The 12773-nt window shown below is 47.4% G+C and overlaps 1 protein-coding gene across 1 annotated transcript; it reads right to left on the bottom strand.

The window, feature by feature from the left end:
* Window positions 1–950: 950 nt before the first annotated feature.
* Window positions 951–11962, bottom strand: LOC118855710 (protein ABHD11-like). Its single transcript, XM_036765711.1, has 6 exons — window positions 11856–11962; window positions 10950–11085; window positions 2861–3034; window positions 2165–2335; window positions 1593–1774; window positions 951–1083 (listed from the first exon to the last, which is right to left on the bottom strand). The coding sequence occupies exons 1-6, from the start codon at window positions 11960–11962 to the stop codon at window positions 951–953; spliced, it is 903 nt and encodes a 300-aa protein (XP_036621606.1).
* Between the last annotated feature and the right edge of the window lie 811 nt (window positions 11963–12773).

The following is a 12773-nucleotide window of genomic DNA, read 5'->3' on the forward strand; positions in this document are numbered from 1 at the left end:
TCCCCAGTGAGGCGTGGGGCGGAGAATTACCATCTTAACACCATAATAACTGGCATTTATATAGTGCTTGCTGTATGCCAGGTGCTATATACATGTCCTTGGTCTTCACAATGGCCCTGGGAGGGAGGGGTTATTATGAGTCTCATTTTATAGCTGAGGAAATGGAAGCAAAGTGACCTCCCCAAAGTCACACAGCTAGAGGCCAGATGTGAACCCAGGTCTTCTGAGTCCAGGCCCAGTGCTCTCTCTGCTGCACTCCCTAGCAGCCTTATTCTTACTACTGTTGATGCTGGTTTTATTATTAATGTGGGAAGTGAGAGGCCTGATGTGTTCCATTCTGCTGATATTGAGAGTGTTCGGCTCAGGGCGCCACATTTTATAAAGGACATCGATGAGCCAGAGTATCCAGAGCACCTGGGATAGTGAAGGACCTCAAAGAAAACCGATTCACACTTTTAAAAAGACCCAAGGAAACAAACTGTACATGATAGATTCATACTTTCATATGGAATCCTCTTCTTTCTGTCTTTGTATATAGAAATGTTTATTTTTGTTGGTATCTCTCAAGGTCACAATAAAAGTATTAAGTTTTCTGAAAAGAAAGGAAAGTGGGTCATTGAAACAGGTGAAAATGGCAGAGCAGAGAGCAGAAGAAAGTTTGGGATGCGGGGGCTGAAGACAAGCAGACAACTTTGAAATTAACATGTTGAATTTGTCATATGATTAAGAAAAACCCCTAAGCTGTTCACAACAGAGATTCCCAGTTTCTACAATTCTGTTTTTCTCTTATTCTTTGCCTATGGGAAGGTTCATATTAATTGCTATTTGTTCAGTTCTGAATTTGAAAAAGATAATTTTTTTAAAAAGAAAAATTCCAAGTAAAGGAAGTGCCTAGGGTTCTCTGAGTGTTTGAAAGTTGGAAAGTAGAGTGTGAAGAGAAGGAACATCTTTTAGGACAGGAAACTGAGGATACTGTTCATGAACTCTTGGGGCTTCTTGATATTGATGATGTGGCCAGCATCAGGGATGGTCTGGAACTGGGCTTCAGGGAATAGAAACTTGATCGTGGGGTAGTGACTTGTCCTGTCAAGAGAGAGAGAGAGAGAGAGAGAGAGAGGTGAAGAGAGGGAGAGAGGAAAGGAGGGAGTGGTAGAGAGAGAGAAGAAGAGGGAGAGGGAAAAGGAAAGGGAGAAAGGAGATAGATAGATAAATAGATATATAGAGAGAAAGACAGACAGAGACACAGAGAGACAGAGAGATATTGACAGAAGAAGGCAGAGAGGGAGAGACAGAGAGAAGGGAAAAGGTGAGTCAGAGAGTCAGAGACAGGCTGTCAGAAAGGTCAAGGTTGAGTAGTGGGTACGTACGGTGACAGGAGGAAAAACAGACTAGGCAGACAGAAAGGCATAAGTTGAGATAATGCACGTGCTGTTTCCCAGTGCTGGAGGGAACTCCCCTTCTGAACCCAAGCATAGCTGAAGCCGCCAGTTGCCCTTATCCTTGGGAATGGAGAACCCCCATAAGGGCCCAAAAAAGGCAGAACTTTTTGAGGCTAGGCGTGCCCCCCACCCCATGTTCTGGCCCTGCCTTACGGGAGAAAGGTTGAATTGAGGCATGTGAGGAAGAGTGTGGGGCCACGATAGACTCCCTGGATCGGAATAGCATCCAGTATGAGGTTTTGTTGCTGCATCAGGTTTTCAACATTTACTTTCCACACATGCTGCCCGTTGACCTGCACCAGACTGTTGAGCAGATACTGCCGAATACTTGAATCCTGGAGGGGACAAGGGCTTAGTTGGCACATCCATCTGAGCCTGTCTTCTCCCAGCAGTGTCCCTTTCTCAGTCCTTCTCAGACCAGTCTCTACCTCATTTCTGTACACCCTCTCCCTTCATGTCAACAAACATTTAGTACATGCCTCCTGTCAGCATACAAAGTGCTGGGAATACAAAGAAAAGTAGAAGATAGAGCTGGCCTTGGAGGAGCTTATAATTGAAGCCCTCTCTGTTCTCCTGTCCCCATTCCCCCTCCCCCAGAAATTTTCTCCTGGCTGCATGGCACTCCACCCCCCCAAGTCTCCTGAGGACTCCAAACTCAAATGATTGGCTTGTGGCTTCAGTGGCCCATCTCTACACCCCAAGTCCAGGGTGTCCTGAAGGATCACCTGGATGAATAGCTTTAGATGCTCATCAACCACTTCAATGGCTTGGGAGTGGGAAAGATTTCCAGGGATCTTTATAGCCTTCATAGCAGCTAAAACTTTAAAGATGATTGAGATGCCCACGATGGCCAAGGGGCTGATATCCACTGAGACCAGGCGTTCCACCAGCTCCGGCTAAAGGAGAAAGCCCATCACACAATGAACTACAATGGCCTCCCTCCTCTTCCATGTACCTAGTGAGGGTACCAAGGCAGAGAATGTGGGATCCATGTTCCCCAAAGGGGAGGGATGGGGGACTAAAGGTGCCCATTTTATAGCCCGTAAGTGGTCCTGATGCCAGCCTTCCTGTTTGCATGCTCTGGCTCAACCATGGAGAGGTGGTGACATTTATGAGGAAAAGTTCTTAGAACTTGACTCTGAACCCTGAAGTCCCCCAGTGCTGGGGGCGGCATCCACAACTTCCCTTAAGTCCATTAAGATTTAGAAAGATGAAGTGTGTGAAGTAAATCTCTTGTTATTCCTCCAGGAATTCTCTGTTTTCAGTCCCAGTGTTCACTCACAGCCTCATTCCACCCACAATTCCACAAACAACTTACTGAGCATGATGAATCTTTGGTCTTGCTTATGGGGTTACAGGCTGCTGTTGGCTATGGACAAGTGCAATCCTCTCCCCCTTCAGCCCTAGTGGGGCACCCTTACCTTCTGTAGTGCAAATGTCATGGCTGTCTTGCCTCCCATACTGTGCCCGATGAGGACACAGGGGGTGAGTCCTAGCTTTGACAGGAGAGCCTGCAGGTCAGCACTCATGGCTGCATAGCTGCAGTCAGGGCTATGAGGGCTCTCCCCATGGTTCCGAGCATCCACTGTCAATACCTGGGGAGCAGAGACTTATTGTTATCAGTCTACCTGATTCTTCCCCCTTTCCTCTCTACCCTGGGGTGCTGACCCACTGCCAGCAGCTGGGGGAAGCTACCTGCAGACTCCCAAGCTCTCCAGGAAGCTAGGGGGAAGCTAATAATACCTGACAATAGGAGAAAGTGGGTGAGATGGGACCATAGGAGGAAAAGAGTATTAGAAAGGAAAATAATTATTCTACTCTCTCTCTCATATCCCCAAGCCATGACTGTGACCAGGGCAGGCCCTTCCAAACTCTGGTTCTTGGGTCACTGATTCCCTCTTTGCCTGACTTTCAGCTTTCTTCCATTTCCTTTTGCTTTCTGATGTTAGGAAAGAAAGTAACTGATAACTTCCTTAACCATAAAGGCCTCACAATTACTATTCATTACTAGCACTGTCGGTCATTTAAAATAAATTTTTAAAAAAGCTTCAATTGAGGCATGGCTACACCTCAAAGATGAATAGAATTCCAGGTGTCAGTAGTGGAGATATTTAGGGGGTAGGGGACCTTTGCTAAATCTCCAGGCTGGAAGGGATCTTGGATCGAACCCCTGAGCATAAAATCCCCACCAAGTGATCATCCGGCCTTCACATGAAAGTCTCCTGTGAGAAGAAACCCACTAGATCTTGGTGGTAGTTTGCAGGTTGACTTCCTGGTGCCCCTCAAGTCATGCCTTGTGAGGGAAGGTCTATCCCACCTTGACAGCTCCTGCCTCTCATTTTGACCTCTCCCAAACCCCTTCATTCTCTCTTTCCCACCTTCCTCTGACTTTGTCCCTCCCTGTAGTCTACTCGCTCTCCCAGATCATCTATCATTTGGGAATCTTTACCTTCCTGCCTGTCTGCTGTGCCAGGGCCTTGGCCTCAGCCTGGAAGATGTTTTTGTTGCTGAGCATCCCATGCAGGAAGACGACAGGTGGGAGGTTGTCTTGACCATCCAGCAGCCTGTAGGAGAGGGGCACTGGCCTAGCCAGGGTGAGGAGAGAAGAGGGCAGAGGAGGAGGGATGGATCACATCAGGAGATGTTTAGGAGCCTGGGATAGTAGGGGAGTATAGGGTCTCTTGGGCTCTCATCTCCCCCATGCAGGTGCCTCTGATGAAGATACATGCACATTCAACCACAGGACAAACAGTCTGGATGTGGCGTGGAAGGTCTGGGAGAGGAGGGTGAGGCAGAAACAGCCCCGGGGCAAGTGGATGTCAGGGGAAGCTAGGGAGGAAGCAGGAAGTCAGGGCTAGCCACAATGTGGGGAAGAGGAGGGAGGTGAGGTTTGGAAGAAGGAAAAACAGGAGAAGGGAGAGGAAGAGGAAAGCTGTGACAGTCCACATAGGAAGAGAGGAAGGGAAAGAGGGGAGAGCAGACCAAGGGAAGGCAAGGAAGGGTAAAGGGAAGAGAAGGACATAGGAAGGAAGGAAGGAAGGGAGGGAGGGAAAGAGGAGGAAGGGAGTTAAGACTCGGGGGGAAAGAAAAGCAGGGTAAGGGGGAGAGAGAATAAAGATGAGTGGGTCAGGGGAACAGAAGTGAGGCAGGACACAGGGAGATGGGAAAGCTTGGAGGAAGGAGGGAGGTAGTCAGGAAAGGAAGGGCATTTAGTGCAGGGAAAGAGAAGGGAGAGGGGAACTGGAAGAGAGGCGGCAGGAGAAAGTTGGGGGAGCAGAAGGAGAGGTCAGGGCCAGGAAAGAGTAGAGGTGGCCCCATGTGATCTGGACTGACCTGGGTCCACTGCTGCTCCCCAGAGTGGCCATGGATGGACCAACACCTTGAATAGGTGATAGCCTGGGGCATGAGAATCCCCAGAGGTTTCGCGCCCACTGCCACATACTGAGCGTCCACATTTGCCTTCTACTTCCACACCTTGTGCTGCACAACTTCTCCCTGCCAGAGCCCTGCCCATAGCTTGCCCCACCTCTCCACTGCTCAGGGCTGCCTTGAACCTCCTCTCAAACTCCTCAGTGAAGTAATCCGCACCTCTTTCCACTGAAGCACACTGTCCCAGGTGCTGGAGCCTGATGGACTTAGCTGACACTTTACTCCAGACTCTCCTCCTCTGCCTTCTTTGGGATCAGAGAATGGTGGAAATGAAAGGGCCCTTTGAAGTTAACTGGGACATAAGGTGGTAGAGGGGGAAACACTTTGCTCCTTGGTTTTTTTTTCTATTTACTGGCACATGAATTGGCAATGTGTGTGTGTGTGTGTGTGTGTGTGTGTGTGTGTATGTGTGCGCGCACCTTTGGTTTTTTGTTTTTGCCTTGTTTTTGTGGTAATAAAAATGGCCAAACCTACAATAAGAGAGACTGAGGCAGAGCTCTGAGCCAATGGCACTTTATTGAAGGGTCCACAGTCCCCTCTAAGGAAGTAGACCTCAGATATTCCTCGGGACCTGATATACCTCTCCTTCCAGGGACCAATTTTTATGGGGCTATAGACCTAGACATTCTTGAGTGGCTATGCCAAATACAGAATAATTCCATTGGTGGACATATGATTCATAGGCTAAAATAAGCACACAATATTTCAGCAGAATTACAGGTTGGGCAAAGCAGGAAATATCTCCACTGACTAGGTGCTCCCAAGATGGGTGGGCTTCTCCTTAAGTTAGCTAGGAGCTATACATATGCTCCAAGAACATATATATGGGGAAAATTTTCTATCCCATGCCACCACACATGCTTGGTTTCTTCATGGAATTTAGCAGAACAGGATGGTGATATCTTTGTCAGCATTCTTATGGTTGCAAGTGTGCTCCACAGCTGATAAGCGAGTAATTTAAATATAGCTCTGGAGGAGAAAGTGAGGCTGGTGACCTTGCACATTCCTCCCTCACTTTGAACCAATTCATTTGCAAGTCATAGCATCATCTTCCTAATGTCATGGTCCTCTTTGAGAATGAAGGACAAACTACAACATATAACTAGTCTAAGCTGCCCCACTGTGGGCCCAACTGGCCCCTTCCAGTTAGGCAACTCAGCTCCTCCCCTCCTCTCCCCTCATCTCCTCTCCTCTTCTTTCCCCATTCTTTCCCATATGGCATATCATGCTGAAGGGTTAAGGAAATATCAAAGATCTTCCCTATACATTTATAGCCCTATATGACTATATTTGTTGTTATTTCTTCTTGGAACAGGGCCGTCATTCCCCAAACTAAAAGATCCACTTGTGCTTGGCTGATTCCTCTTCCTGGAAGGGTTGGTCACCCTCCTACAAATATATGGAATCAATTCTGTATTCTTTGAACACAAATGTTTTGCCATATGAATCATAGATGTCTTCCTCCTTTGAACTCTGGCCCAGTCCACAGCCACTGAGTCCCAAAAGTCACGTAGTCTCTCGTGCCAAGCCAGTCAGTTGGTAAATCATGTGCGACTTTGGTGCCACCTGTGCCAATTCCTTCTTTGTTTGAAACTAGATATAACCTGGAAAAGTTCCTCTACTCTTTGGAGTCTCACCCATGGGGAGGGTGCTTTGCCTGGCATTTTTCCCAGCCAGGATTCTGAGGCTGAAATGAAGCGACTCCCCAGCATGTGAACCCAGATGTAGGTGCTTCCCCGGTTTGGTGATGTGTGTAAATATTTCTATTATTCTGTTAGACTTTATCTTTATATTTCTATATTTCTTTAATACAGCTTTATATTGTCCTTGTGTGCAGAATAAATATTTGGGAGATTCTAATCTGGGGTGAGCTTGCAATTTGATCTTAAAAATAGTTAAAGCAGTTAAAGTCCTTAGTGATACACATGCCCTTACCTGAGGGTGCTCTGCCCACAGGAAGGTAAATTTTGAAGACTGAAATCTACCTAGACATCTTGGGGTTTACTGGCTAGATTTGTTTCTTAAAGCCCAAGTCTTAAACCCAATGTACTCTGGCTCTTGTTGATTGGTCAACAATGGGTCCCTACCCAAACACCCCTTTGTGGTTATTATTTGGACCCCCTTGGCTCAGATGGAATGTAAATGGTGATTGCTTCTCTTTTGATCAGAAACCCTGAGGGACTTTCCTCCCCAGTTTGATTTTCTTTTATTAAAGGGGCCATCCTTTTACTCACTTCTTAAACAGACCTAATCACTTAATGGGTGTTGCCTCAGTCAAAGTAAGAACTTGGAAAGACCTTAGCTTAAAAAGGCCAAGGTCTCCCACTGCATTCTGGCCCATCTCCACTTTTCCTGACCTGTGTCTGGCCTAGTGGCTCTGGAAGGAGAAAAGTGAGGCTGATGACTTTGCACAGCTCTCCCTCCCTTCAAACCAATTCACTTCCAATTCACGGCATCATCTTCCTAATACTATGGTCCTCTTTGAGAATGAAGAACAAACCACACAACGTTCCAACCTTTGACCAAAAGGAGGGAATGTGAAGGGAATTCTGATTTTCATATTAGTTGATATGATACGTATAATGAATATACTGATAATTTTGATTTCTCAGGGGACTCTGGCTTGGGAGTCAGAGACTTACAGTGTAGTTTGAATTGATCAGTCAAACCCTTGACAATGCTGTCTCAATCACTACATTTCTGTGCCTGTGTACGTTAAGTGAAGTGAATCAAAGATTGTAGAACCTGTTCCCATCACAGAACTCTGGTCCTATGTCCCACCAATTAAGGGCCCCCAAAGACATTAAAAAACACTCTTCCTACAGGACTCCAGAATGCTTGTATTGTCCTGCACTTGCTGGATTATTGTAGGAACTCACTGAGGCCCTGGAAATGATTGCTTGGAATCACCTCGCCCCACTCCATATTTCCCACTTGTGATTTTATATATAACCTGTGTCTTTGCTCCAGTTTAGAAAACATTCCTCACTCTGAAATCGATTTATTAAACTGCTGTTTGTTTCCTGGCACTCCTGTCTCTGCATGTGGCTGTGGGTATTCACAGGTTAGAGGTGGGTCCTGTCAAAATTTTGTTAGCAAAGGTTAGTGACAGAATCATAACCACAGAGTTGGAGAAATGAAGGGAGCCTGCAGGGCCATCTCCTTCATCCCACCCAAGAAAGGAATCCCCACTGTAATATCCCTGACAAGTGCTCATCCAACTTCTGCCTGAAGACCTTCAGAAGGGGATCCCAACAACTCTTCAGGAAGCTCATTCTACCTTGGACAGTTCTAACTATTAGGAAGCTTTTCTAAACAACAAACATAAATGAACCTTTTTTGTGTGCGTGTATGGCAATTTCTACATATATTATTTTTCCCTCTGGATTCAAACAGAGCAAACATAATCCCTTCTCTACACAATAGCATAGTACCTGAACACAATTCTCATGTCTCCCGTGAGTCTACTCCTCTCCAGGCTAACCATACCCGGTTTGTCTAAGAAGCCCTGTTCAATCACCTGTGCTCAAGGAAAGAAACTCAAAGCAGGAGAGGCAGTGAAAGCTTTGAGTTCCAGCCTCAGGCTTAACTAGAAAACCTCAGGGTACAGCTGCCACAAGCTGCTGAAGACAGGAAAGAGCAGCTCCTTTCCTCCTTGTAGAAAGTCCAAGAGACGTTGGTTTCAAGCCAAACATTTGGAAAAGAGGCATGAGAGGATGAGAACAAAAGTCGTCTCTTCCCGCAAAATCTAATGAGTGGGCCATGCTTGCTGCTCAGTGGCCAATTCTCTTTGACAAACTGTCCCTTCCCAATCAGAGGTGATGGCGGAGAGATGACAATTGGGTACCAACCAGTGGTTACACAAGAGACCAGAGTGCTTATCTTTCCAGAAGTGTCCTGGGTCCAGGTTCAGAGCTACACATGGTCCATGGGATGGCCCCCCAGACCCAACCCCAAGTATGCTCTGCATGGTGGGCTCCAAGCCACCATGATGCTCCTCCCACCAATCACCACTGCTTCAACACAAAGAAGAGATTGGGGGAACATAGGAGGAGGTCAGACTAGATCATTTCTGAGATTCCTTTCTCTATCTGTCTGTCTGACCTCTGTTCCCTTTCTCAGTTCACTGATGGCACCTCCTTCTTTCTAGTGCTCATTCTTCACTCTCCCCACCCTCTCCCCCTTCACCCCTCCACCCTCTCACTTTCACTTTATATCTCTCTGTCAGCATTATCCTTGTTAATCTTCATGCATAGGGATCCCACTACTCCTTCACTGGGGCACCTCCACGGAGGGACAGAGAGGGGATGATGAGAGACTTGAGGTCCTGGAATCTCCTCCCAGCTTGGTGGCACAATGGAGAGAGCCCTGGGCGTGGAGTCAAGAAAACTTGACTTCTAATCTGGTCTTAGACACTTACTAGCTGAGTGACCTCTGCCTGTTTCAGTTTCCTCATCTATAAAATGGGAAACCCCATTGCAATAGCACCTACCTGTCAGGGTTGTTGTGAGGATCACATGAGATGATATTTTTAAAATGTTTAGCATGGTGCCTGGCACATAGTAGGTGCTTAACAAATGTTCATTTTTTTGTTTTTCTCCATCCTTGATGGGAGGAAATTCTCCCAGCCTTAAACATTACATGATCCTACCCCAAACCTTACATTTTACAAGGAGGAAAACTGAAAGCCAAAAAGGAGGAGATAACCTGTTCCTGGTCATTCAGCAAGTGCCTGGTTGAAATGGAATTCAAATGCACATCTACCTCACAATCCCAGCCCAAAGTGACAGGATGGGACCTCACAGCTTGTCTTGTGTCCTCCCCTGGAGAATCTTAGACTGAACCAGGCAAGATCATGTTAGCAGTTATGATTTATTTGTTTTGGGGCAAGTTTGAAAGAGTTTGAAGAGTCTATGAAAAGCTGCAGGAGGAGGAGATCTGATGAATATAAAGTCCATAAAGTCTTCCTGGGAGTTATGGGGTTATAGGCTGCTGTTGTCTGTGGACAAGTTCAACACTCTCCCCTTTCAGCCCTAGTGGGGCATACTCACCTCCTGTAGTGCAAATGCCATGGCTGTCTTGCCTCCCATACTGTGCCCGATGAGGACACAGGGGGTGAGTCCTAGCTTTGACAGGAGAGCCTGCAGGTCAGCACTCATGGCTGCATAGCTGCAGTCAGGGCTATGAGGGCTCTCTCCGTGGTTCTGAGCATCCACTGTCAACACCTGGGGAGAAGAGACTTGGTGTTATCAGTCTACCTGATTCTTCCCCCTTCCCTCTGCACCCTGGGGGTGCTGACCCCTGGCAGTGGCTGGGGGAGGCTATCTGAATACTCCCAAGATGTCCAGGAAGCCAGGGGGTACAGAGTAACATCTGACAATAGGAGAAAGTGGGGAAGATGGGACCATAGGAGGACAAGAGCATTAGACAGGAAAATATTCTATTCCCTCTCTCCTCCCCGCCCCCAGGCATGACTGTGGCCACTGCTGGCCCTTCCAGTCTCTGGTTCTTGGGTCACTGTTTCCCTCTTTCCCTGTCTTTCAGCTTTCTTCCATTTCCTTTTGCTTTCTGATGTTAGGAAAGAAAGTAACTGGTAACTTCCTTAACCATAAAGGCATCACAATTACTATTCATTACTAGGACTGTCTGCCATTTAAAATAAATTTTTAAAAACGCTTCAGTTGAGTCATGGTTACACCACAAATATGAGTAGATTTCCAGGTATCAGTAGTGGAGATATTTAGGGGGCAGGGGACCTTTGCTAAATCTCCAGGCTGGAAGGGATCTTGGGTCTAACCCTTGGCTGAACAAAAATCCCCACCAAGTGATCATCCATCCTTTGCATGAAAGTCTTTGGTGAGAAGAAACCCACTAGATCTTGGTGGTAGTTTGCAGGTAGATTTCCTCGTGCCCCTCAAGTCATGCCTTATGAGGGAAGGTCTATCCCACCTTGACAACTCCTGGCTCTCATTTTGACCTCTCCCAAACCCCTTCATTCTTTCTTTCCCCCCTTTCTCTGACTTTATCTGTCCTTGTGGTCTACTTCATCTCCCAGTTCTTCCATAATTTGCGAATCTTTACCTTCCTGCCTGTCTGCTGTGCCAGGGCCTCAGCCTGAGTTTGGAAAATGTTTTTGTTGCTAAGCATCCCATGCAGGAAGACGACAGGTGGGAGGGTGTCCTGACCATCCAGCAGCCTGTAGGAGAGGGGCACTGGCCTGGCCAGGGTGAGGAGAGAGGAAGGCAGAGGAGGAGGGATGGATCACATCAGGAGATGTATAGGAAGTTGGGATTGTAGGGGAGTATAGGGTCTCTTGGGGTCTCATCTCCTCCAAGCAGATGCCTCTGGTGAAGATATATGCATATTCATCCCCAGGAGGAACAGTTTAGATGTGGGGTGGAAGGTCTGGGAGAGGAGGGGGAGGCAGAAATAGCCCTGTGGCATGTGGATGTCAGGGGAAGTTAGGGAGGAGGGAGGAAGTCAGGGCTGGCCACAAGGTGGGGAAGAGGAGGGAGGTGAGGTTTGGAAGAAGGATAAACAGGAGAAGGGTGAGGAAGAGGAGAGCTGGGACAGTCCACATAGGAAGAGAGGAAGGGAAAGAGGGGAGGGTAGACCAAGGGAAGGCAAGGAAGACTCAAGGGAAGAGAGGGATATAGGAAGGAAAGAAGGAAGGAGAGGAAAGGAGGGTAAGGGGAGGGCGGGGAGGAGGAAGGGAGAGAAGAGTCTGGGGGAAAGAAAAGCAGGGTGAGGGGGAGAGAGAATAAAGATGAGTGGGTAAGGGAAAGGAAGTGAGACAGAACACAGGGAGAACAGGAAAGCTTGGAGGAAGGAGGGAGAAAGTCAGGAAAGGAAGGGCATTAGTGCAGGGAAAGAGAAGAGAGAGGGGAACTGGAGGAGAGGAGAATATGGCAGGAGAAAGCTAGGGGAGCAGAAGGAGAGGTCAGGGCCAGGAAAAAGTAGAGGTGGCCCTGTGTGCTCTGGACTGACCTGGGTCCACTGCTGCTCCCCAGAGTGGCCATGGATGGACCAACACCTGGGATGGATGGTAGCCTGGGGCGTGAGAATCCCCAGAGGTTTTGAGCCCACTGCCACATGCTGAGCATCCACATCTGCCTCCTACTTCCACACCTTGTGCCCCACAACTTCTCCCTGCCAGAGCTCTGCCCATAGTTTGTCCCACCCCTCCACTGCTCAGGGCTGCCCTGACCTCCTCCCAAACTCCTCAACCACCTAATCCACACCTCTTTCCATTGAAGCACACTGTCCCAGGTGCTGGAGGCTGATGGGCTTAGCTGACACTTTGTCTTTTGTGGGATCAGAGCATGGTAGAAATGGAAGGGCCCTTTGAAGTCATCTGGGACAGAAGGTGGTGGACGGGGAAACACTTTGCTCCTTGTTTTTTTTTCTTTATTTACTGGCACATGGATTTGCCATTTTTTTCTGTATATGTCTTTGGGTTTTTGTTTTTGCCTTGTTTTTGTTTTGTGGCAATAAAAATTATCCAACCTCCAATAAGAGAGACTGAGGCAGAGCTCTGAGCCAATGGCACTTTATTGAAGGGTCCATAGTGCCCTCTAATGAAGTGGACCTTAGATCTTCCTCAGGATCTGAGATACCCTTCCTTCCAGGATGCAATTTTTATCTGGTTAGATACCTAGACACTCATTAGCTGCTATACCAAATACAGAATAATTCCATTGGTGGACATATGATTCATGGGCTAAAATAAGCAACCAATATTTCAGCAGAATCACAGATTGAGCAAAGCAGGAAATATCTCCACTGACTAGGTGGCCACAAGATGGATGGGCTTCTCCTTAGCTTAGCTAGGAGCTATAATATGCTTCAAGAACATATAGGGAGCAGGTTCTTTCCATACCATGCCACAACCTGTATTTGGTTTGG

This window comes from Trichosurus vulpecula, chromosome 7, assembly GCF_011100635.1.
Source record: "Trichosurus vulpecula isolate mTriVul1 chromosome 7, mTriVul1.pri, whole genome shotgun sequence".
Classification (NCBI taxonomy): Eukaryota; Metazoa; Chordata; class Mammalia; order Diprotodontia; family Phalangeridae; genus Trichosurus; species Trichosurus vulpecula.